The 26,173-nt window shown below is 44.1% G+C and overlaps 1 protein-coding gene across 2 annotated transcripts in view; it reads right to left on the bottom strand.

The window, feature by feature from the left end:
• The window catches only part of DDX4 (DEAD-box helicase 4), a 54,175-nt gene that overhangs the window by 26,924 nt on the left and 1,078 nt on the right, over positions 1 to 26,173 (bottom strand). For both annotated transcript variants that reach the window (XM_066614370.1, XM_066614371.1), the window contains exons 2-7: positions 25,979 to 26,109; positions 25,036 to 25,087; positions 21,406 to 21,474; positions 12,315 to 12,389; positions 8,375 to 8,425; positions 5,073 to 5,126 (exon numbers count right to left, since the gene is read on the bottom strand). In XM_066614370.1, coding sequence (XP_066470467.1) covers positions 5,073 to 5,126; positions 8,375 to 8,425; positions 12,315 to 12,389; positions 21,406 to 21,474; positions 25,036 to 25,087; positions 25,979 to 26,077 — 400 coding nt within the window. In that variant the 5' untranslated portion in view covers positions 26,078 to 26,109. The remainder of the gene's footprint in view (positions 1 to 5,072; positions 5,127 to 8,374; positions 8,426 to 12,314; positions 12,390 to 21,405; positions 21,475 to 25,035; positions 25,088 to 25,978; positions 26,110 to 26,173) is intronic.

Genomic DNA, 26,173 nt, shown 5'->3' with positions numbered 1-26,173 from the left:
ATGCGTCGGAGGCAGCGCATGTGGAAAGCGCTCAGTTTCCTCTCCTGTTGTGAGCAAAGAGTCCATGACTCGCTGCAGTACAGAAGTGTACTCAGGACGCAAGCTCTGTAGACCTGGATCTTGGTATATAAAACATGTTATACATCAGCAAGTTCTAATCATCGTGGAACCATTCAGCCCATGGTGAGCCACTATATCCTTTTTTGCACTGGGACCTTCTTTTTAGGTATAACAACCTGTCGGGACCCACGGACATGATGTCATTAAGCAGGAAACAGAAGTGAAGACATTGTGCTGGTAGGGTCAGAAGTGATGAAATTAAGCAGGAAGTGAGGTCATAGTTTTGAATAAATCATCCTTTTTGAATAAACTGCATTTTGTAATGTTTTACTCAAAGTCTCACTTGCAGAAATGGATGGATGGCAGTTGTGTAGCCAGATGGGGTGCAGGGGCAGCAATTGCACCAGGCTGCCAGGGGACAAGTCTGGCCAATTGTCGTCATCCCTGTCCCCCAATGATTGCCGCTTACGCCTTTTGCAAAAAGTACTGGCAAAAATGGCACACTTTGCAAGAGGGACAGCGGGGATCAGTGTCTCTGCTTGCTCCAGAGCGCAATGGGGGACTGCAGCGGAGTAGAAGGAGCGAGCAGCCAGAGACTCCAATTGCTGCTAGCATCTCTGGGGGGGGGGGGGGAGCAGCTGATTTTTTTGTTTTTCAATTTTTTTTTTTAAAAAGTGCTTTTTTAAAAAAAAAAATATTTAAAAGTGTGATGTGCAGGGGCATCATTTTAAACTTTGCCCCAGGATGACTATGCCACCGATGGATGGAAAATGAATGAGTATGCGTGCAAGCCATTGGAGATGACTAATTCTCAGTTATTCAGAGACATAATATAAAGGTGTGCTATGTCTCCATACTCCAGCTGGGAAGTAGAGGTGCAAAGGGAGCAGCTTGCCCAAGGTTGCCTGCAGCAGGGAAGTGGAGGCTCACAACCCCAGCCTGAAACTTCCTCTGACAACCATATCAGCAATCAGTGATAAGCATAACACTCCACTGCATGCACAGATACAATGTCATGCAGAATCCTGTTGTTGGCAACCTTCAGTCTTGAAAGACTATGGTATTGCGCTCTGAATGGTGGTTCTGGAACAGCGTCTAGTGTGGCTGAAAAGGCCGATTCGGGAGTGACAATGCCTGCCACACTGGGAGCAAATGCAGCCTGTCCCTGGTCTGTCTCCCTAGCTATGGGCCTTCCTTCTTTGCCTCAAGTCTGTTGGCCAAGTGTCTCTTCAAACTGGGAAAGGCCATGCTGCACAGCCTGCCTCCAAGCAGGCCGCTCAGAGGCCAGGGTTTCCCACTTGTTGAGGTCTACTCCTAAGGCCTTCAGATCCCTCTTGCAGATGTCCTTGTATCGCAGCTGTGGTCTACCTGTAGGGCGCTTTCCTTGCACGAGTTCTCCATAGAGGAGATCCTTTGGGATCCTGCCATCATCCATTCTCACGACATGACCAAGCCAACGCAGGCGTCTCTGTTTCAGCAGTGCATACATGCTAGGGATTCCAGCAAGTTCCAGGACTGTGTTTGGAACTTTGTCCTGCCAGGTGATGCCGAGGATGTGTCGGAGGCAGCGCATGTGGAAAGCGTTCAATTTCCTCTCCTGTTGTGAGCGAAGAGTCCATGACTCGCTGCGGTACAGAAGTGTACTCAGGACGAAAGCTCTGTAGACCTGGATCTTGGTATGTTCCGTCAGCTTCTTGTTGGACCAGACTCTCTTTGTGAGTCTGGAAAACGTGGTAGCTGCTTTACTGATGCGCTTGTTTAGCTCGGTATCGAGAGAAAGAGTGTCAGAGATTGTTGAGCCAAGGTACACAAAGTCATGGACAACCTCCAGTTCATGCGCAGAGATTGTAATGCAGGGAGGTGAGTCCACATCCTGAACCATGACCTGTGTTTTCTTCAGGCTGATTGTCAGTCCAAAATCTTGGCAGGCCTTGGTAAAACGATCCATGAGCTGCTGGAGATCTTTGGCAGAGTGGGTAGGGACAGCTGCATCATCGGCAAAGAGGAAGTCACGCAGACATTTCAGCTGGACTTTGCTCTCAGTCTGGAGAGGTTGAAGAGCTTTCCGTCTGATCTGGTCCAGAGATAGATGCCTTCTGTTGCAGTTCCAAAGGCCTGCTTCAGCAGGACAGCGAAGAAAATCCCAAACAAGGTTGGTGCAAGAACACAGCCCTGCTTCACTCCGCTTCGGATGTCAAAGGGGTCTGATGTGGAGCCATCGAAGACAACTGTGCCCTTCATGTCCTTGTGGAAAGATCTGATGATGCTGAGGAGCCTGGGTGGACATCCGATCTTGGGGAGAATCTTGAAGAGGCCGTCTCTGCTGACCAGGTCGAAAGCCTTTGTGAGATCTATGAAGGCTATAAAGAGTGGCTGTCGTTGTTCCCTGCATTTCTCCTGCAGTTGTCTAAGGGAGAATACCATATCAGTGGTGGACCTGTTGGCTCGGAATCCACACTGCAATTCTGGATAGACGCTCTCTGCAAGTACCTGGAGCCTCTTTAGTGCAACTTGGGCAAACAGCTTAGACAGATCTCATGATAGAATCTGAGATTCACGATAGAATCTCAGATAGATAGAGATTCATAGATCTCACGAAGGCTTTTGACCTGGTCAGCAGAGACGGCCTCTTCAAGATTCTCCCCAAGATCGGATGTCCAACCAGGCTCCTCAGCATCATCGGATCTTTCCACAAGGACATGAAGGGCACTGTTGTCTTCGATGGCTCCACATCAGACCCCTTTGACATCCAAAGCGGAGTGAAGCAGGGCTGTGTTTTTGCGCCAACCTTGTTTGGGATTTTCTTCGCTGTCCTGCTGAAGCAGGCCTTTGGAACTGCAACAGAAGGCATCTATCTCCGGACCAGATCAGACGGAAAGCTCTTCAACCTCTCCAGACTGAGAGCCAAGTCCAAAGTCCAGCTGAAATGTCTGCATTACTTCCTCTTTGCCGACGATGCAGCTGTCACTACCAACTCTGCCAAAGATCTCCAGCAGCTCATGGATCGTTTTAGCAAGGCCTGCCATGCAGAATCAGGAAGACAGAAAAACAGAGACAAAGATGAGGAGGGATGCAGAGAAAAAGACACTGCAGCAATACACAGCACCAAATTAATTTCAGGATGGGAGCGGAAGGCTGCATGAATGGAATAAAAATTAGATGGATGACTGGAGGGGCACACAGGAAAGAGAAAAGGAATTGGAATGTAGTTCTAGCAGTAGAGCAACCTGCAGCCTGCTCTCCTTGCCCCTGCCGCTCCACCACCATCCTTCAATACAGTTCTTGACTCTCACTCCTTGGCTTTTCCCTATTCTTGCCCCCCCCCAATATTTAAACTTCAAGATCTATGACTGCAAGTAATGCTTATGCTTGCAATCCCTCATCTCTTCCCCACCCCCAAGTTCATGCCCACCTTTCATTCCGAACACATCTTCTCCGTGTGCTGAGACTCATGCAGGCATGCACAGGGAAGGCATGACACTCTGAGATCCAGAAGAGACTTCACCACACACCATGCACATGCGCACAGACCACCCCTCCCCCAAGACAAATCCAAGGCAAAGCTAGTTTCCCCCACAGCCAGAAGCACTGAGGAAATGGCAGTTTAATAGAAAAGCCTCTTACCTAGCCAGAAATTTCCACTGCTCCCAAATGCTAAGTTTTACAAAGCTATTTTGCAAAGGGGCTGCAGCAGGCGCAGGGAGAATTACTATCTTTAATAATATCTTTGTCTTTTAAGATAGTAAAAAAAGCATACTTAACGATCATAAACGATTGCTCCAAGAACTGCTCTCAGACTCTCGTTGTGTTCTTGCCCACCTCATGATCTCACCAACCATGTTCTTAAGCTCTCCCTTTCAGAACTCTGCTGAGCTCTTCGTGACCACCTGAAAAAACCAGCCCATACCCCCCCCTTGTGGGTCCCAACCCCCAGGCTGGGAACCAATGCACTATATTCTACAATGGAAGAGCACTGGGCTAAAAACCCCACGTTCAAAGTTCCGTTATGCTTACTGGATTGCACTGAGAAAGTAACTTCTCTCTTGCCCTCATTTCCATCACAGTAATGTTACAAGACTAATACACTGCTTTGAGCTCCTTCGAGGGAGGGAGAGGTAATAGAATACCAATACAAACCTGATTTTTAAAAAACAAACTGCAATTTCAATTTACTAATGTTTGGATTCAGATATAGCAAGTTCTAGTGGAACTGCTCCAAACAACCAAAACATATTTTACACTACTTTTGATAATGACTACAATCCTAATGACTTACACACATGCAACACAAATCACTGTAGATACTCGCCTATAAGGCAAGGGCAGATTTTCAGTTAAAAATCATGGAATGTTCCAAGATCCTCAGATAAGTCAGGGTAAAGGTGTTTATGAGGAAGAGCTGCAGCTTGCCCTGGAACCAGACTGCCCTGTATCCTGACTGAAAGCAGAGGGTGGGGGGAGAATCTGAGCTGCACCGCTGTTTTTGAAAATATTAACAAGGTGCTTATGCAGTACTATGTACCATCCCCCCCCCCCCGGTAATGGAATAGCCAGGAGGGAGGGGAGAAGAGAGGTAGCGAGGGACATTTTTTCCCCCCATCTACAGTTGTACTGAGGCTTTAAGACCCAGCAGCAGCCAGGCATCCAGACTGCCTGCCGAGTCATGTACTGGTTAGTTGCAACTGGAGAGGTTAAGCATGGCCAGCAGGAACAACACTGCGCACAACACTCCTGCCTGCTGCTCCTCTGGATTTTCCTGGCTGCTGCAACACTCCTGAACTGCCCTGACCCCCTGGGTGACCCACAAATAAGACAAGGAGATGGTCTATTTTTTGGTAAAAATTTCTCACCTTAAAGGCAAGTATCTATGGTACTTGTCTCACTGTTAATGCAAGTTTCAACCAAGAAACAGTTTCCTACACAGGCATACTCAAACATTTTATCTTGAAATAATCTAAATCACAAAGTGAGAGAGAAAAATAGCAAACAAAAGTTCTAACTTTTACACTTACCTCCTCTCCTTGAAAACCCTCTGTTTGCCTGGTTGTCTTCATTATCAGCAACTTCTTTTATTACAAAGGCATTAAAATGGAAATATGTGATTAACATTTACATGCCTGTACAGACCATTGTTTTAAGAATTCTGAATCTCAATTTAAAAAGCTTAAGCTGATCTTTTGATTCATTAACACCTTTTTAAAAGCTTGACAATGTAGTGAAGTTTGAAATTTCTCACCTTTGAACAATAAAGGAGAATAAATATGGAGCTGAATAACCATGTTTAATATCCAAGCTGACAAAGGGTAAAAGAACTGTCACAATGTTTTTTTACAAATGAATTTCTCTATGGCTTTAAACAAGTCACATTTATCACCATCCAACTAAAAGAGAAACTTGAGGGCCTTTAAGATACGTACTTGCAGATAAAACCAGAAGCCTGGGAACAGGCTTTATTCTGCTTTCTCCATTTTCCAGAAACAAAAAAAATGAAAGCCTCATCATAAAAAGAACTTTCTGTGACAAGGCAATGGATCTTAGTTCTAAGCAAACAAACATAAAACTATAAGTGCCATTTGACAGATTATGCTGTTTACAATTCCATCTCATCTACACACTAATGGCTTGCCTTGCTGAAATTTCTTAAAAGTAGCCACAACCTTTTATTGGTGAGTTCTGTGTCCAAGAAGTTTGTTTTATTGGGGGAGAAGGAGAGTTTCTACCTTTTCAGTAATTTATCCCCACTAACCAGGCAAAATGAACCATACCTAGCAATTCTCTTATTACAGTAACCCAGAAGTACAGTAACCCAGCTCTCCAGTAGCTGTATGCTACCACCCCCTTGTGACTCTTCTTAAAGACTACAATCCCCTTTATGGGATATTTTCTAATTTTTGTTTTGTTTTGCTATGAGAAGATTGCTGAAAAGTGGCATTACATCCTTAACACCATCACTGATTTTTCATCTTTGCTCAAAACTCACTAAAATTGTGCCTCAATAGTTCTCCACAGCAGATGAGACATGGTCAAGCTCAGACCAAACATGTTTTCACAAGTGAGGAAATCAAGTGGTTATTCCTTTGAAAATGCTGCTTGGATACAGGAACTACATGAAGTGCCCTAAGGTAAACCTGAGTTTCCTTAGCTGTGAGTTGTCATCCCCACCCTCTGAATAAGCCAAACACCCTTTACACAGCTTTCTGTATCTCAGTGGCCCACCAAATTCTTAGGGAACATACAAGGCAACAAGATACTTGTATCCAGTTGCCACTCCCTTGCATCAGGCATGGGACAGCCTACTCCTAAAACCAGGAGGCTGTATATACACCATCATGGCTTGTAACCTGTGATGGACTTTTCTCATAAATCTGCCCAATCCCCTTTGAAAGACATCTAGGCCAATCCCCTTTGAACGGCATCTAGGCCAGATGCCATCAACCATATCCTGTGGCAAGGAGTTCCACAGATTACACGCTGGGCAAAGAAATATTTCTGTCTGTTCTAACTCTCCCAACACTCAATTTTAGTGGATGCTCCCTAGTACTGGTGTTGCGTGAGAGGGAAAAGAACATACTCTACCCATCCCATGCATAATTTTATACATCTCAATCATGCCTCTTTCATGCCTCCCTCAGATGCCTCTTTCTAGACCAGGGGTGCCCAAACCCTGGCCCTGGGGCCACTTGCGGCCCTTGAAACTTCTCAGTGCTGCCCTCAGGGAACCCCCAGTCTCCAATGAGCCTCTGGCCCTCCGGAGATTTGTTGGAGCCCGCACTGGCATAATGCAACTGCTCTCAGTGTGAGGGCGACTGTTTGACCTCTTGCTGAGCTGTCGGATGAGGGCTCCCTCCACGGCTTGCTGTTTCACGTCTGTGATGCAGTAGCAGCAGCAAAGGAAAGGCCAGCCTTGCTTTGTGCAAGGCCTTTTATAGGCCTTGAGCTATTGCAAGACCTTCATTCATTCATGTAAGTTCATCTTTAATATATTCATTTATGTAAATTTATTCAAATTTTAAATGTAAATTTTTTTTTTTCCGGCCCCCGAAACAGTGTCAGAGAGATGATGTGGCCCTCCTGCCAAAAACTTTGGACACCTCTGTTCTAGACTGAAAATCCTTGACCAGGATGTCCAGTTCCTTTGCACTAACAATGGGGTGGGTGCATGCCACATGAGTGGCTCAGAGGTGGTAAAGCAGGAGGTGCGCTGCAATGATTACGGGCATGGGGAAAGCAGAAAAGAATTGGTCTTACTCCCCACAGTCAGGCTTTCTGCATCAGACATCCCAAGCTGTGAGTGAAGTAGACAACCTACTTTAACAGACATCTTGCACATAACAGATGTCTTTAAAACCAAGAATTTCTTCCATCCAATGCCTTATAGAGAAACACTTGGAAATGATGCAGGAGGTGGTTAGTTACCAGAAGATGGGGATGCAAATGTCTTTCCCACCTTCAGCACTGATTGCAGTAAGGATAAGACACGTATTGTACTATTTAAAGCTGAGTTCTCCTTTACAGAAATTGAACAATGGAGACCTCAGATGAACAGGGTGGAGAGAATGTGGGATCTGAGAAACAAGCAGAAGCAGCAGCACCTCAAGTTCTCCAAGGAGCTGTTACAGGCGAACTGATAATAAGTTAAAAGCTTACAGAGACACCCAACCCTTCCTACACAAACAGTCACAGCAAAGAAAACATGCTTTGAGCGTGAAGGGCACCAACAAGTAAGCCTTAGACTACTATCAGCTTCAAGACCTCGGCAGAACAGAAGTTGAAGACATTAGGAGGCTGTTTGGGGCTGTTGAAGACAGTCAGTGCATGATAGGTTGCTTCATGGAGACTTAGCTGTCCAAGCGTCACCTACCACAAACAGGGGAAAGCACTAGGATGTTCCATCATTGAGACATGAACCCTATTTTTGCACCTTGTCAATCTGCTACCATTTGTTTTGCGTGCATCTGGTTGTTACACTGGAGTGCTGTATTAATCCCATTAAAGATTTCAGAATGTTTGACAGGTTATGTGGCAGCAAACCATTTTAAAAACAAATGCTTGTTTGTTTAAAAAAACCTTATCTGAACCAGTAATCTCTCAGTGCCACTACCCTGTCAGGACCCTTGAAGAGCGCTGCCTTCAAAAGCAATACAGAGAAGAGACCAGCGCATTTTCTTATGGTGCATAAACTCCTGGATTGGAGTGAATGTGTGGTTGCAAATGCCATGAGGGTGGAAAACTCAGATGTAATTTTCCATGAAATAACTACATCTAGTGCAGGCTTCTGACTGGCTTCTTCCCTGCAAATAATCAGTAACCTTACCTTTTTTAAAACCTGAACATTTTCTTTCTTCAAACCTATTTCCCAATGCAGCTGTAGAAAAAGTACATTAAAAGTATTTTACAATTCTGTTCATTCAGTTTTATCCAAGATATTGCATCTTTCACCCTACCTCAGACAATGACCTGTCAAATCTCACAATCGGCTTCTCATTTAAAATTAAGCTTCCATTATTTTTACAACTGACTACACAAGCAGTAGCTGTTATTCCCACAAAAGAGTACTTCAAGGTAATCTTTCTTGTGTAAAGAAAAAGTTCAGGCAATAGTCCCCAATGTTAGAATGTTCTTCTGTAAGTCAGCAAATCCTGAAAGATTAGTATAGGGGTGTCAAATCCATTTGATACAGTGGGCCAAATAACATTCATGGTGCCAGCTGAGGACCAGATGCAATGTCATTAAGCAGGAAGTGATGTCATCAAGCAGCTAATGAACAAAAATAAGCATTTTTTCTCATCTAGAAACTCATTAGCTGCAAATGAGAGAAAGAAAATTCTCAAACCTTAACTATTTCAAGATATGGGAGAGCCCAATGATCATGTGGGCCACCCTTCCAGCAATGCCACTTCTGCCAAGGTTATCACTCTGCAATTCAGTAGCCAAGGGGTACTCTGCAAAAGCAGCACTGCTGAAAAGGGGGGCCTGTGGGTAACTGAGCTCTCCCAGCACCTCGGCTGTACTGTTCCTTGCTTTCTGAGGCCTTCAGTCTCTCCCTCCTATTACCTCAGAAGAAGTAGTGCTGCTAAAAGGACAGTGCTGAGGGAGCCCAAGTATGACAGGAATTAGATAAAGAACTTCCACAAGCCATATCCAGCCTGCAAGCCTTATTTGTGATACTCTTGGACTAGTATAGCATTTCCCAAATTGTGGGCTGGGACCAGATTTTTTGGTGTGTCACAAAACATTGAGCAAAAGCTTGTAAAATGTAAACCATGTAACTGAATGTAAAAAATAGGTGATGGCAAGATCAGATAACCAATTGCCTCAAGCCCGGGTGCTATTCAAAAATTAGACAGCTCCTAATTACACCCTGCAAACAGCTCAGCTCCTGGAGTTTGCAAGATAGCTGCTAATTGCCCTGCCAAAGAGCTCAGCAGCTATTATGCAAAACTATAGGAGCCAAGGCCTTTGCAAGGCAATTAGCAGCTAACTTGCAAACTCCAGGAGTTAATTGTCCTACAAAGAGCTGAACTCATGCAGTTCACAAGCACATGTAAATACAGAGAGATCAGTGTGTAAATACAGAGATAAGTTCTTCTTAGCTGATGCTCCCTAACAAAGCATTAAAAGAAATAGAAGATTTAAGGTATTTTAAATTCTGGGGGAGAAAAAGGAAAGTACTGGGGAGAATCAGGAAAGAAAGTATTTGTTCAAGTTCATTAGGGCTTGGATCAAATTTTTATGAATAAAAATACTAGTGATTACTTCCTTCTAGATCTTTTTTTAAACTCTTGTAAACCAAGGTGGGTCTCAATAGTAGTTTTAAAAAGTGAGTCCTGGGGCTAAAATGTTTGGGAACCACTGGACTACTGCATTGGCATGTGCGCACGTACACACATGGAAGAGATTCAAATGTCAAAAATACCATTAACCGTGGATCAAACATATTCTCTCCATTCAACTGCCATCCAGCAATGAAAGCTTGAGAAGAATCAACCATATGGGTGGGGATGAGGAGCCGAAGATTTTCTCTCATCTGTAAATGGTCTCATCATAGGAAAAGGTACCACAGAACTAAAAAGCGTGTTGAGTCATGCTTCAGGTTTCATGGACCAGAGTCTACTTTCTTAGATCCATGGTCTCCAAGGTAAAAGTACAGAGTTTGCTCTTTGCCTCATATAATATTTTATATTGCACTATTTTATACTGTGAACAATAAACAATAAAGATTCTGAATGGGTATGACTCATTTTCAAGTCAAAGACATCGACTAATCAACTCAACTAGTCAACAAGAGGGGAAAAAATCCATTCACATATTAGGTCCAAGTTTACTGAGTAGTCAGCTGAGAAGAAATTACAAAATATACTTCAGTGTTTCAAGTATCCCAAGAAGAATTAACATTTCCCCAAGTTTCTACTCTTGTTGTGACTTGCAGTACAGTCATGCATGTCTACTCAGAAGTAAGCCCCACTAGTTTCAGCAGAATTCACTCCCAGGTAAGCATTTACAGAATTGCAGTCTTAAGTGTTCTTGCACCTCAAATTCTACAAGTCACAACACCAAGATGAAAAGAAAAGCAGGCCAATGTTAGATTAGCACACACTTTCTCTGTTAACAGGTATCTGACAACTATTTCCCTTTTATGAACCACCCCCCCCCCAATCTGAAATACAGGTCCAGCCTTGTTATACACTGATTTGACTCAACAAGAATGGCCCCTGCAAATGAGAAGGAATGTGCTGATCCCTGGAGAAGGGGGAAAATGCAACACTTTAAAATCACAGTTTAAAAAACTGCTTTATTCTGTTGCAAAGGGACAAACATACAAATGATTACAGGTATAACCTAATTATCCACAGATTTTTCTATCTCAAAGCTGATGAAAAAGGCCCCTTAAATTAAAGGAAAATAGTCTAATAATGCCAGAGAGGGCAGTCTCTGACAATCCTTTAATCATTCTCTCTGCAGGTTTCACTCCTCCCTCCCCCCCCAGCACATGAAAGAAGGCTAAATGGCAGCAATTATCACCACCTCCATTCTTTTCACCTTGCTGGGGCTCCTGGTGAAGGGAGGGATTGCTGCCTCCTAGTGAAGCCTAAGCTCCTGGAGAGAGACTGATTGTCTCTGTGTGCATTACAAAGGTCAGCTGGCCTGTTTTTAAATCACTGGAGCAAAGGGCCTTTGTTTTTTAAATTGATTTGCTATAGGGCAGTTTTTGCCATCCACATGAGTTCTTAGAATGGAACCCTCACAAATAATGAGACTCAACCTATATAAAATAAGCTGTGTAGACAGGTGTTTCAGATGGACCAGAATGAACACTTAATGTCTTCTTACATCCCATTTTCCATATTATGCCAACTACAATAATCAAGATTCACACTTGGACATTCTTTGCAGTATTCATCAACACTCTAAAATAGACCACAGTTGCCAATAAATTCTCAAACTTGGTTAATTGATTTGCTCTCAGAAACCAACTTAATCTCTACTAAATATTCCATTTTACTAAAATGATTTCAAAACTAACAAGGATTTATTGTTGGCTGTGCAGTTTAAATACAGTTTAAACTATTCAGATATTTATTGATGTTACTTGGACACCAAGTGAAGAGTGAATAAAAATACCTATATATATTTGTTCCAACATAAAAAAAAACCATTATGTACATTAAGGTCAGATTTCAGGGGCCAGAAATGATCAAAACAAGACTGCGACCAAAAATGAACTGAAGGGCCCAATCCTATGCTTCCCTAGTGTCTAGGGTTACAGAGGCATTAAAATGGCTACCGCTGTATCTATGGGGCCAGGGAAACAGCTGAATGCCTCCTCAGCATATGAGAACAAACATTTTCTTACCGTGTGTCAACCTATAGCAGCCCCAATAGGTCTGCTCAGATCTGCACCTGCCTTTGAGTGACCCAGAACCAAGGAGACCTTTGTTGGGTTTCCCAGCTTGGGAGGGAACACTGAATTCAGCAGCACTGGAGTCTGCTGCCGTCTCCACCCCACCCCAGGTCTGTCCCACCCCCTCCCCCCATCCCATCCCAAATAAGTTTACTGCTATCAGTGGTGCAGCAGCACTGCCTGGGTATCTTCATGGAGCCAAGACCCAGCACTGACTGGCACTGGCCTCAGCACCAGTCCTGTACTTTCATCGCCAGAGTGCCTTATGGCACTCTTTGCAATACCTGGAGCTGGCAGCGAGTAGAGAACACGCAGAGGTAGGTCTGTTAAAAAGAACTCTCAAGAAGCCTACCTCTATTTCCAAAAGTCCTTTCACTTCCAAATCCACCTGCCATTTTGCTTTCCTCATTTGGTTTTCCACGAACACCTGAAAAATTTAAAGAGATCTAATTAACCAAAACTTACCTCCCATCAGTTTACCACAAGTAATGTAAACTATCTGGACTAAAAAGTTTACAAGAACTTTAAAATATTAGTTTTTGTGTCATCATATACAAGTCAACCGATTATCTTGATTAGTCATCAGTGTATTTATAGCAGCACCACAGAATACCCAACCCCCTCCACCAGGCCTTGATCTGCCTTCCTGGGTCCACTAGGACTTGCATCAGCAAAATCACCAGCTCAAGATTCCAGTAGACTGATTTCGACCCTGAAGGAATACCTCCAGGGAAGGGGGCAAATGTTCCCTCATTCAGAGGAAACCTCCGAGACACCCTCCCACAGGATGCACTCTGGCAGTGCTGCTGCATTGGTGGGGAGGGAAAGAATAGGGCTTGGACTTTAATATACTTAAAGTACAAAGGCTATAGCACAAATTATTAAAAATATTTAAATCATGATACTCCAAATACAAGAGAAATATACTGAAAGCTTCCGTTTTTGATTAAAGCACAGTTTCTCATTATATCAAATTATAGTTAGATAAAATAAAGCAGGATCCAACTGTATGTTTCCCATTCCTATTTTGCACAAGGCCAATACTTGTTACAGCCGATTTCACAACATAATGCCAGTGGATCAATGCACACATGGCACTAAACCAGGGGTCTCCAAACCCCAGCCTGGAGGCCAGATGCAGCCCGTGACAAGCCTCTATCCAGCCCATGGCATACCTCTATCCAGCCTGTGACAAGCCTCTGGACCCCTGAAAGCCCCTGGACCACTCATACCCCCATAGTTGTGCACCAGTTGCATCTGGAAGGTGTTCTGAGGGCCAGTGAGATCATGCGTCTCCAATTAAAATGCCTTTTAAAGGCCTAAAAATATCACTTCTCGTTTTCCTGCAAAACCAGAAGTGACATTTTTGGGCCGTCTGAAGGCCTTAGGCTTTCTAATGTATTTATTTAAATTTTATATTTAAGAACATAAGAACAGCCCCACTGGATCAGGCCATAGGCCCATCCAGTCCAGCTTCCTGTATCTCACAGCTACCCCACCAAATGCCCCAGGGAGCACACCAGATAACAAGAGACCTCATCCTTGTGCCCTCCCTTGCATCTGACATCGCCCATTTCAAAAATCAGAAGGTTACACATACACATCATGGCTTGTAACCCGTAATGGATTTTTCCTCCAGTAACTTGTCCAATCCCGTTAAAGGCATCCAGGCCAGATGCCGTCACCACATCCTGTGGCAAGGAGTTCCACAGACCGACCGCACGCTGAATAAAGAAATATTTTCTTTTGTCTGTCCTAACTCTCCCAACACTCAATTTTAGTGGATGTCCCCTGGATCTGGTGTTATTTGAGAGTGTAAAGAGCATCTCCCTATCCACTTTATCCTTCCCATGCGTAATTTTATATGTCTCAATCATTTCCCCCCTCAGGCGTCTCTTTTCTAGGCTGAAGAGGCCCAAACGTTGTAGCCTTTCCTCTTAAGGAAGGTGCCCCAGCCCAGGAATCATCTTAGTTGCCCTCTTTTGTACCTTTTCCATTTCCACTATATCCTTTTTGAGATGCGGCGACCAGAACTGGACACAGTACTCCAGGTGTGGCCTTACCACTGATTTGCACAATGGCATTATAATATTAGCCGTTTTGTTCTCAATACCTTTTCTAATGATCCCAAGCATAGAATTGGCCTTCTTCACTGCCGCCGCACATTGGATCGACACTTTCATCGACTTGTCCACCACCACCCCAAAATCTCTCTCCTGATCTGTCACAGTCAGCTCAGAACCTATTAGCCTATACGTGAAGTGTCAGGTCAGCAGGGGAGGATAGCCCTTGCTTTCCCCGATAGCAGAATGGCTCTGGAGCTTAGGGAGATAGCAAAAGAAGCAGGCAATCCCAAACAGAGCCAAAGAAGCAGACACAGGCTTGTTTGTTGCAGAAGCAAGTACTGGTAAAAGGAGCAGGCAGAAGAGTAGTCAGTCAAACGGTCCAGAAGTCAGGGATACAGCAGGTCACAGTCACGAGAAGGCAGTCCAAAATCAGTACACAAACCAGCAGCACGGCACGCAGAAACTCCACCACAACAACCCACACCTTTGTGTCTGTGCTTGCCCCATATATACTGGGGCCAGCCAATCAGAGTAAAGCAACCTCATAGTCACAAGACAGTCTTGTGACCTACTCTGATTGGCTGTCCAGTGGTGCACTGCACCACTCCACCACAGCCTACGTGACTCTGCGCACATCTTCCCAGAGTCACGTGACTCCATCTGCAACAGGTGCAGCTGATTGCATCAGCACTTCTACCTTGCTGATTGCTTCACACCAGGCCTAGATATCAGGACCTCCTGCCACATCCTGGCTAATAACCATCTCAAGCCAGGGATGCCAAAAACCTGATATGAAGTTTTGATTTTTTGCCCCAATGTGCATGACTTTACACTTACTTGCATTGAAACACATCTGCCATTTTGCTGCCCAGTCTGGAGAGATCCTCCTGGTGCTCCTCACAATCACTTCTGGTCTTCATCACTTGGAAAAGTTTGGTGTCGTCTGCAAACTTAGCCACCTCACTGCTCAACCCTGTCTTCAGGTCATTTATGAAGAGATTGAAGAGCACCAGTCCCAGGACAGATCCTTGGGGCACACCGCTTCTCACCTCTCTCCACTGTGAAAATTGCCCATTGACACCCACTCTCTGTTTCCTGGTCTTCAACCAGGTCTCAATCCAGGAGAGGACCTGCCCTCTAATTCCCTGACTGTGGAGTTTTTTCAGTAGCCTTTGGTGAGGGACCGTGTCAAACGCCTTCTGAAAGTCCAGATATATAATGTCTATGGGTTCTCCCGCATCCACATGCCTGTTGACCTTTTCAAAGAATTCTATAAGGTTTGTGAGGCAAGACTTACCCTTACAGAAGCCATGCCGATTCTTCCTCAGCAAGGCCTGTTCATCTATGTGTTTTGAGATTCTATCTTTGATGAGGCATTCCACCATCTTACCCGGTATAGATGTTAGGCTGACCGGCCTATAGTTTCCCGGGTCCCCCCTCTTTCCCTTTTTAAAAATAGGCGTGACATTTGCTATCCTCCAATCTTCTGGCACCGTGGCCGTTTTGAGGGACAAGTTGCATACCTTAGTCAAGAGATCTGCAACTTCATTCTTCAATTCCTTAATAACCCTTGGGTGGATGCCATCAGGGCCCGGTGACTTATTGATCTTTAATTTATCAATGAGGTCTGAAACATCTTCTCTTTTAACCTCTATCTGACTTAACTCCTCGGTTAGGAAGGGCCGTTCGGGCAGCGGTATCTGCCTGAGGTCTTCTGCCGTGAAGACAGATGCAAAGAACTCATTCAATTTCTCTGCCATCTCTAAGTCTCCTTTTATTTCCCCTTTCCCTCCCTCACCATCCAGAGGGCCAACTGCTTCTCTGGCGGGTTTCCTACTTCTAATGTATTTAAAGAAGCTTTTATTATTCCCCTTAATGCTGCTGGCCATGTGTTCCTCATAGTCTCTCTTGGCTTCCCATACCACCTTCTTACATTTCTTTTAATAATAATAATAAATAATAAACTTTATTTTTATCCCGCCCTTCTCCCCAAAGGGACCCAGGGCGGCTTACAACACATTAGAAACAAAAACAGATTAAAACATAATTTAACCGATAAAAACATATTAAAAACACATTAAGAGAAACCATAAAAACAGTAATCAGATAAAAGTCAGAATAAAAAGAGCATAAAACAGCAGTTCAAGGAGGAATTACAAACTAAAAAACTAAACTGTAAAAAACTGTAAAAAACTAAAAGATGTATAAAAGATGTTAAAAAGGCCATAGAGTCAGAAGGCTTGTGTAAACAACAAGGTCTTCAGGCCTCGCCGAAAGGTCTCGAGGGAGGGAGCCATTCTCAAGTCAAGGGGAAGGGAGTTCCATAACATTGGTGCCACTACTGAGAAGGCCCTATTTCTTGCCGCCGCCCCACGTGCCTCTTTAGGCGGCGGCACATGTAAAAAGGCCTTCTCTGATGACCTGAGAGGACGAGCCGGATTGTACGGGAGTAGGCGATCTCTAAGATAGCCTGGCCCAGAGCAGTTCTTTTGCCACAGTTTATGTTCCTTTTTATTCTCCTTATTAGGGCAAGACTTCCATTTACGGAAGGAAGCTTCCTTGCCCTTTACGGCCTCTCTAACTTGGCTGATTAGCCATGCGGGCACCCTCCTGGACTTAGTCGAGCCCTTCTTTCTTTGCGGTATACACTTGATTTGAGCAACCTCCATGCTCTCTATAGAGACTGGACTCTTTATATCTTCCCTTTCAACCTCCTTCTAACCAGACACCTCATTTGAGGGAAGTCCGCTCGTCAGAAGTCAAGGGTTTCTGTGAGAGATTTGCCCGGTCTTTTTCCCCCAACGTGCATGTCGAAACGGATCACAGCATGATCACTGTTCCCCAATGGCTCAGTAACACTGACATCTCTAACCAGGTCCTGAGTACCGCACAATATTAAATCCAGCGTCACCTGTCCTCTGGTGGGCTCCATGACTAGCTGCTCTAAGGCACAGTCATTTAGCACGTCAAGGAATCTAGTCTCCTTTTCGTGACCAGAACACAAATTGACCCAGTCAATATGAGGATAATTGAAGTCCCCCATGATTACAACCCTGTCCCTCCTTGTCACCTCCCTGATCTGTTTTCTCATTTCAAGGTCCCCTTCTGGTTTCCGGTCTGGAGGACGATAGTACGCCCCCAATATTACATCACTCCTCAGGCCTGGTAATTTAACCCATAGAGATTCTATGGAGTCTTCAATCTCTACTTTGCTGTATTCTATCCCTTCCTTAACACAAGTGGCCACCTCACCTCCAACACGCCCCTCCCTGTCCCTTCTGTAGAGTTTATAGCCCAGGATTGCGGTATCCCACTGATTCCCCGCATTCCACCAGGTTTCCGTTATGCCCACTACGTCAATGTTTTCCCTTGTCACCAGACATTCTAGTTCTTCCATCTTTGCTTGGAGACTTCGAGCATTTGCATAAAAGCATTTGTACATGGAATGCCCCTGGATGGGCTGCTTATTAGCTCCTTTACCCCTGAATCCTCTCATTGTGCCAAACCGTCTATCCCATCCCATCACACTACCATTCCCAATTTCTTCTCCTACTCTGCCTTTACCTTGTTGTTCTCTAACCTCCCCATCCTAGTCCCATAGGGATGAATTTAAAATTTATTTTTCCAGCTCTCAATACCATGCCAGGTATTTGATGTGGCCCTCTGGCCTAAAAGTTTCGAGACCCCTAAACTACACTAAGGTTTAGCATAATGCCCAAAATGGCGCACCAGAATCAGAAACTGTGGTATGCAAACATGGTTTACCTGGCCTGATTTGATAGATCACAGTTAAATCAATCTACCTTCAAAAAACTGCATCATGAACAAGAATGATTTTATGAAGCCAACCACAGAGACAAAATAAAAGCAACTCACAATAATTTGGCATGATGCCTGAACAAAGACTACAAAAGAGAACTACAAGTGTTCTTGTAGTGATGGCCAAAATGGCTGTTCTGCCATTTTCAACCACTGTGCCGTGGCACACTGGTGTACCACGAATGGTCCACAGGTGTGACACAGGAATTTGGGGGGAGGTCATTTATTAGTAGTGCCAATGGGGGATGTGAGCCCCCCACTGGCAGCATGGTGTGCCTTGTCCATTGTCAAAAACCTGATGGTGTGCCTTGACAATTTTAGTGCCTTGTCAGTGTACTGTGAGATGAAAAAGGTTGAAAATTGCTGTAGTAGAACTTTCAACATATGTTTTAAAGCAAATCTTATCTAAAGACTAGAATATAAAGTTTGCACACTAGCCACATCCAATGACTTTTAACCCAGAACCATGGCTTGTTTGATCATTCAAATTTGGACCATCAACAACCACAGTTTGATTCAGATAAAGCAGGGGTGCCCAAAACCCAGCCCTGGGGCCACTTGCGGCCCTCAAGGCTTCTCAATGCGGCCCTCAGGGAGCCCCCAGTCTCCAGTGAGCCTCTGGCCCACTGGAGATTTGTTGGGAGTCTGCACTAGCCTGACGCAACTGCTCTCAGCGTGAGGGCGACTGTTTGACCTCTCGCATGAGCTGTGAACATAAGAACATAAGAACATAAGAACAGCCCCACTGGATCAGGCCATAGGCCCATCTAGTCCAGCTTCCTGTATCTCACAGCGGCCCACCAAATGCCCCAGGGAGCACACCAGATAACAAGAGACCTCATCCTGGTGCTCTCCCCTACATCTGGCATTCTGACTTAACCCATTCCTAAAATCAGGAGGTTGCGCATACACATCATGGCTTGTACCCCATAATGGATTTTTCCTCCAGAAACTCATCCAATCCACTTTTAAAGGCGTCTAGGCTAGACGCCAGCACCACATCCTGTGGCAAGGAGTTCCACAGACTGACCACGCGCTGAGTAAAGAAATATTTTCTTTTGTCTGTCCTAACCCGCCCAACACTCAATTTTAGTGGATGTCCCCTGGTTCTGGTATTATGTGAGAGTGTAAAGAGCATCTCCCTATCCACTCTGTCCATCCCCTGCATAATTTTGTATGTCTCAATCATGTCCCCCCTCAAGCGTCTCTTTTCTAGGCTGAAGAGGCCCAAACGCCGTAGCCTTTCCTCATAAGGAAGGTGCCCCAGCCCCGTAATCAGCTTAGTCGCTCTCTTTTGCACCTTCTCCATTTCCACTATGTCTTTTTTGAGATGCGGCGACCAGAACTGGACACAATACTCCAGGTGTGGCCTTACCATCGATTTGTACAACGGCATTATAATATTAGCCGTTTTGTTCTCAATACCCTTCCTAATGATCCCAAGCATAGAATTGGCCTTCTTCACTGCCGCCGCACATTGGGTCGACACTTTCATCGACCTGTCCACCACCACCCCAAGATCTCTCTCCTGATCTGTCACAGACAGCTCAGAACCCATCAGCCTATATCTAAAGTTTTGATTTTTTGCCCCAATGTGCATGACTTTACACTTACTGACATTGAAGCGCATCTGCCATTTTGCTGCCCATTCTGCCAGTCTGGAGAGATCCTTCTGGAGCTCCTCACAATCTCCTCACAATCTGGTCTTTACCACTCGGAAAAGTTTGGTGTCGTCTGCAAACTTAGCCACTTCACTGCTCAACCCTGTCTCCAGGTCATTTATGAAGAGGTTGAAAAGCACTGGTCCCAGGACAGATCCTTGGGGCACACCGCTTTTCACCTCTCTCCATTGTGAAAATTGCCCATTGACACCCACTCTCTGCTTCCTGGCCTCCAACCAGTTCTCAATCCACGAGAGGACCTGTCCTCTAATTCCCTGACTGTGGAGTTTTTTCAGTAGCCTTTGGTGAGGGACCGTGTCAAACGCCTTCTGAAAGTCCAGATATATAATGTCCACGGGTTCTCCCGCATCCACATGCCTGTTGACCTTTTCAAAGGATGAGGGCTCCCTCCACGGCTTGCTGTTTCATGTCTGTGATGCAGCAGAGGCAGCAAAGGAAAGGCCAGCCTTGCTTTGTGCAAGGCCTTTTATAGGCCTTGAGCTATTGCAAGACCTTCATTCATTCATATAAGTTCATCTTTAATATATTCATTTATGTAAACTTATGCGAATTTATTCGAATTTTAAATGTAAATTAATTCTTTTTTCCCCAAGCCCCCAACACAGTGTCAGAGAGATGATGTGGCCCTCCAGCCAAAAACTTTGGACACCCCTCAGATAAAGAAACCAGGAGCTAAAAACATGGATATCAGTGTTTGCGTTAGCTGCGGATTTCACATTACATCAGAACCAAGAATCCTGTCTTAACTGTACCTTCAGTGGCTCTGCCATCACAGAGCTGGAAACCAAGATGCCAGAGCCTATCAGCAGAGAGAGATATGCTCTCAAAAAACACTGTCCCACTTTGCCCATTTGGCAACAGCTTTGCTCACATGCAGTACGGAAATACAGTAGCAGATAGTTTTGGGCTCCACCACAATCATCAGTAAAATATAAATGTAAAGCAATCAAAAGCACCACAACCTAATTCTCTGAGACACAAAAAACTCAAGATTGTATAACAGGTACAATTTGTAAACAAATTGCTTAAACACTAAGGAAAACTAAGGCAGCCAATCCAGAGACACATGGCCCTCCCCTCACCACCCTCCCCCCACAACCAGGACCAGAGAGCAAAACAAACCAGACAAAAACAAACACAGCAGGGAATCCAGAAGTATGAAAATGAGCACAACACTACAATTTTGCCAATTATACAAAAAGCAAATTATATTGACAAAACACAAGCATTCCCTTACAACTTCAAAAAAAATCCTAAAGCAAAAGTACTTACAAAAAATGGGTCCAATATATTTCTTCACTTAAACATATAGGTTTAGCAATAAAAAAGGTTGAATTAGTCACAAAATATTTCTGATCACTTTTATCTGGGTATCATTTAAAACATTTATTTTACTTAACCAACATCTCCTCCACAGCACCACACTATTCAGTTTCACACAGAATATTCATTCATATTCATACAAACAGAAGGTTAACCAACTGCTACCCACACTGCTTAGGCCAAGGTTGTGGCTGTGGCTGTATACTCTCCTACAATTACACCACTTCCCTTCACCAATGATTATTCAGGGAAGAAGCGAGATGGAGACCAAGCGAACACCCCATCTGTGTCCCTTGCATACTCCCAACTTGTAAGCATCTTAGTATCATATTATTCAAAGACTGGATACAAGACTACATTTTAGAACGGATAAAAACTAATACAACAGGAAAACTCTGAGAATTTAATATGGACCATAACATGACTGAAGTTTTCATGATGACCCAGCTCAAGAGTACTTCATGAACTATGTCAAAAAATACTTGATGAAAGTTTTCAACTTCTTATGCATCACGATTTGTTTCTACCAATGTATTATACATCATAAAATTACCTTGGCTGCCAGGACGCCATCCAGAACCCTGCATGGGTTGATGCCCTCTGGTAGGCTCATCATCAAAATCTAGGAGAAAACAAGATTTTAGACCACTAAATTATGCATATGTGGTCACAGGGTCATCCAGCATCAACTGTGCTCGGAGGAAAAATCAAGAGGGGAAGACAGAGAGAGGGGCCAGCCAAGACAGATACCTGCTTTGTTTCAGCTAGACCAATGGTTCCCAAACATTTTCGACTGACAGCTCCTGTGACCTACTGGGCCACTGGCAGTGGCTCCCCACTAGGTCTACAATGCTATACTCCAGTGTTTCTCGAACTGTGGGTTGGGACCCACTGGGTGGGTCGCGAGCCAATTTCAGGTGGGTCCCCATTCATTTCACTATTTTATTTTTAATATATTAGACTTGATACTACCATGTTATGTGACTGCATTCGGGAAAATGTTACAGACCTGTACTTTTAATAAGCCACTATGTATATGCGTTTAACAATGACAGTTAATGGGACTTACTCCTGGGTAAGTGTGGATAGGATTGCAGCATAGGATTGTTAAAAATTTTCCTGCTTGATGATGTCACTTCCGGTCATGACATCACTGCTGGTGGGTCCTGACAGATTCTCATTCTAAAAAGTGGGTCCCAGTGCTAAATGTGTGAGAACCACTGCTATACTCTATATATGTCGGTGGGTTTTTCATGAGGATTCTGTGGCTCCCAAGGGAGCCATGGCTTCACAGTTTGGGAACCACAGAGCTAGACTATTATCTTCTAACCAATAAGGCCACCTAAGAACTGTCCTAGAAGAATAATGCCAGGCAACAAAAGGAGGCAAAGACATCAGACACCTGCTTCAGATGGACTGGTAGCAGTATTTTGCTGAAGTCTATTACATCTTATCCAGCCCTTCCAAACTTATCTGATTGGTGACACCCTTCCCCAGTGCCCGAACCTGGATACAGAGGGTGATGATGTGTTTTGTGTCACAAAGTGATGTCACCACCACTCACTTCAGGATTTGGAGGCCTGCAGTGAACTTAAAACAGCGGTAAGAGGGTTTAGGCAGGCTGGCTTTACTAAGCGTGTGAAATCTGAGTGCAGGAGCTCTGCGTGCCTCACCAAGCCTCCTGCCACCATTTGCAGGGTTGCATCACTGTCTCCCAAGCAGGTGTACCCCGCAATGCCCCAATGGGTACCTCACAACATCCTAGGGAAGTGGTTCTCACATATTTAGCATTGGGACCCACTTTTTAGAATGAGAATCTGTCACTGGAAACAATGTTATGACCGGAAGTGACAACATCAAGCAGGAAAATTTTTAAACAATCCTAGGCTGCAATTCTATCCACACTTACCCAGGAGTAAGTTCCACTTACTATCATTGTTAAAAGATTATACATAGTAGCTTATTAAATATACAGCTCTGTAACATTTCCCCAAATGCAGACACATACCATGCTAACCTCAAGTCTAATATATTAAAAAGAAAATGGGGACCCACCTGAAATTGGCTTACAACCCACCTAGTGGGTGCAGACCCACAGTTTGAGAAACACTGCCCTAAGGTGTTGTATCGCATAGCTTGGGAATCTCTATAGAGTTGCTTTGGGGACTCCATTTCAAAAGCAGAATACAAATCTACTAGATCAGTGTTTCCCAAACTGTGGGTCGGGACCCACTGGGTGGGTCGCGAGCCAATTTCAGGTGTGTCCCCATTCATTTCAATATTTTCTTTAATATATTAGACTTGATGCTAACATGATACATGACTGCTTTTGAGGAAATGTTACAGACCTGTACTTTTAACAAGCTACTATGTATATTCTTTTAACAATAATAGTCAGTGGAACTTACTCCTGGGTAAGTGCGAGTGGATTGCAGCCTAGGATTGTTAAAAATGTTCCTGCTTGATGATGTCACTTCCAGTCATTACATCAGTTCTGGTAGGTTCTGACAGACTCTCATTATAAAAAGCGGGTCCCAGTACTAAATGTGTGAGAACCACTGTACTAGATAAAACGTGTAGTTCACATGATAAAACATGTAAGCAAACAATCTTACTTTCTCAGTACACTGTGACATTGTGATGATTAAGATGTTCTAGAATTTTTTAAAAAATAAACCTGGAGCTTCTAGCCACTCTGCCCCACTCATTTGACAAAATGGTTGTCCTGCAGATGTTACTGTCTAGAAGTCAATGCCAGAAGAGTGGCAGCAGCAAGTAGAAACCGAGGAAGGCCAAATAATTCTGGCATCATATGTAAATAGTTATTCTGTTTTCAGTTTTAACATATGGTATTTTGGCTCATATGGCAAGGATGTTTTGTAATCTATTTTAAACTCCTTCAGGGATACAAAAGGAGAATATAAGTTTTAAAACACGCATGGGTGGTTATTTCAGAGTTACTTGATTTTGTCAGCCAAACTCAGGTAACTCTGAGTCAAACAGTCCTATTATATTGATTTTACATGGCCTGCTGCTTGTATAAAAATGCAGACAAAGTCTTGTAACCTAACAAAACATCCACCAAACATCCTGAACAGGTAATAGCAGCACTGTGTTACCATATGAACCTGAACTTGTTGCTTAATAGCTTGAGGTTCAAACAAGCCAGTGAGTTATTTAGTCTAACCATGATTTAAATATCACAGCTCTGTACTGAAGGTAAGAAAGCGTAAAGAGGAATTCAGGCTTGGAAAGATTCAGGCTCTGTTCCCCTGACACAACAAACCAGTTTCTTTGGTTAGCTGAAACAGCCTGCGGTAGCTTAACTCAGCACACTTACTAAATGAGAATTTATTTCTGGTGTTTTACCCTTGTCCTAGAACACATAATAAGTGACAGCCCCAATTAACTACTTTAAGAGCACAATCCTAGGATTGCGCTGGGCAGCTGCAAGTCCCTTGCGCCAGCCCAGTACTGTCAAAGTTCCATAAGGTACATTTGCACTGACTTGGCATGTCTGCGCACCAACTTGTGAAGGCCAGATACGGCCTCTGTGTCAAGGTGGAGAGGTTAGGTCACACCGGCCTCCCTAGGCTGATTCGGGTGTTGGGGGGCAGGGCAGAACTGGGGCATTCTGGAGCAACGAGAGGGCAGGTGGTGGGCGGGCCCGTATCAGACTGGGCCCAAGAGAGGGGTGGTGCCAGAATCTGGCACTTGGGCCTCTTTAGGTGGCACAGATCTGAGTAGCCCCATTCGGGCCGCTTCCATGTTACACATGGTAAGGGGAATTGATTCCCCTTGCTCTGGGTTCGCCACAGCCAGCCCCAACCCTGCTCTGAATGCAGTGCAAGACAGCTAGTCAGCCTGCCCCAGAGCAGTTAGGATTGGGCTGCCCGTGTGTTTTCTAACCTAGTCACTTGAGTTTGCAGTGCAATCCTATGCATATCTACTCAGAAGTCCCACTGTCCTCAATGGGGATTACTCCTAGGAAAGTGGGCTTACATCAAACTCTGAAGTAGCACTAAACAGTAATTTAACCAATTTGCCAACGTAAGAAGGTTGGCTGAAAAATCTTAATGTAATCATGGGATTATCTCAAGTGCAACCATAAAATTACAGAAATAAAACTCAGCACATACTCCATTAGATTAATAATTTGTTTAAATAATTCCTTGGCACATACCTGTTGGCTTTACACTGAATGTGGTTTCATTTACTCTTCCGGATAAGCTACCCTGTAAGATTGAGCAAAAAAATCAGAACACATTAGGCTAGACCTTAATTTGAGTAAACAATGGAAGTGTACTATACTGCACATTAAGCATACACTAGTCGTATCAAGAAACTAGTAGCTATCTTTTGAGAGAATTAGTCACGTGACTAGGGTTAGTGTGACCAGAATTAGTCACATGACATTAGTCACATGACTAGCATTAGCACAACTAGCTTGACCATGGCCACCCCTTCTTTTCAATAAACATGCAATCTATGATCAATAGATGCAACAGGTGAATAAAAATCAGAGTAATTGCAGCAATACATCAAGAGATAATTTCTAAGCATCTTTATACATCAAATTCACAGAAATCAAGGGGATCACTCGAACTTGCACAGGAATTACAGTCTACAGCCATATTCAGGCACCCACTCTCCAGTGATTGTAACTCCAAGGAAAGAAGGGGAAGGTACTTCAAGAAAGAATCACTGATCGGTGTAGGGTTATAACACTATGGTTACCAATTTGGATTGCAGAACCAACACTAATATTCTCAGGCCCTAACAGGAAACCCGTTAGGCCCTTTGATGCTGTGCAAATCCTTGTTCCTACTGGAAAACACAAAAAAGCCAGTTTTTAAAACTTCCGGAACTAGGACAAACATTCAGCTTCCTATTTCAGGAAGTATTAAGCCATTTCTACCCAACACTGGATATACACAACAGGGACGAAATGTGTTCACCAGTGGGCCAGGCAAAAGTGGATTAAGGCTGCTCCTCCTCAAAAAAAATTTTAAACTACTGGAATTCCATTTAACACCAGAAACTCCTTTCCATCCCCCCCCCAACTCATGTTTAACTGTGTTGAATAGTAAGGATCCTTCCTATTCCAAACTTTCATATCCACCTACCAGTTTCTGGAAGCTGGGCTGGAAAGTGGGTAGGGCACCACCACCACCACCACCTCTGCCCTTATCAATTATCTCCGTGTCCCAATCCTCACCACTCATAGTGGCTTGGCTGCTCCACCCCAACAGCAGCCCTGTGAAAGGAAAACAAAGACAAAAACCTGCTTAGTATACACAGGAACACAAGAAGAGTCCCTT

This window comes from Tiliqua scincoides, chromosome 2 (genome assembly GCF_035046505.1).
Source record: "Tiliqua scincoides isolate rTilSci1 chromosome 2, rTilSci1.hap2, whole genome shotgun sequence".
NCBI lineage: Eukaryota > Metazoa > Chordata > Lepidosauria > Squamata > Scincidae > Tiliqua > Tiliqua scincoides.
Note: the sequence above shows the minus strand (reverse complement) of the source record. Positions and strands in the feature narration are given on the sequence as shown.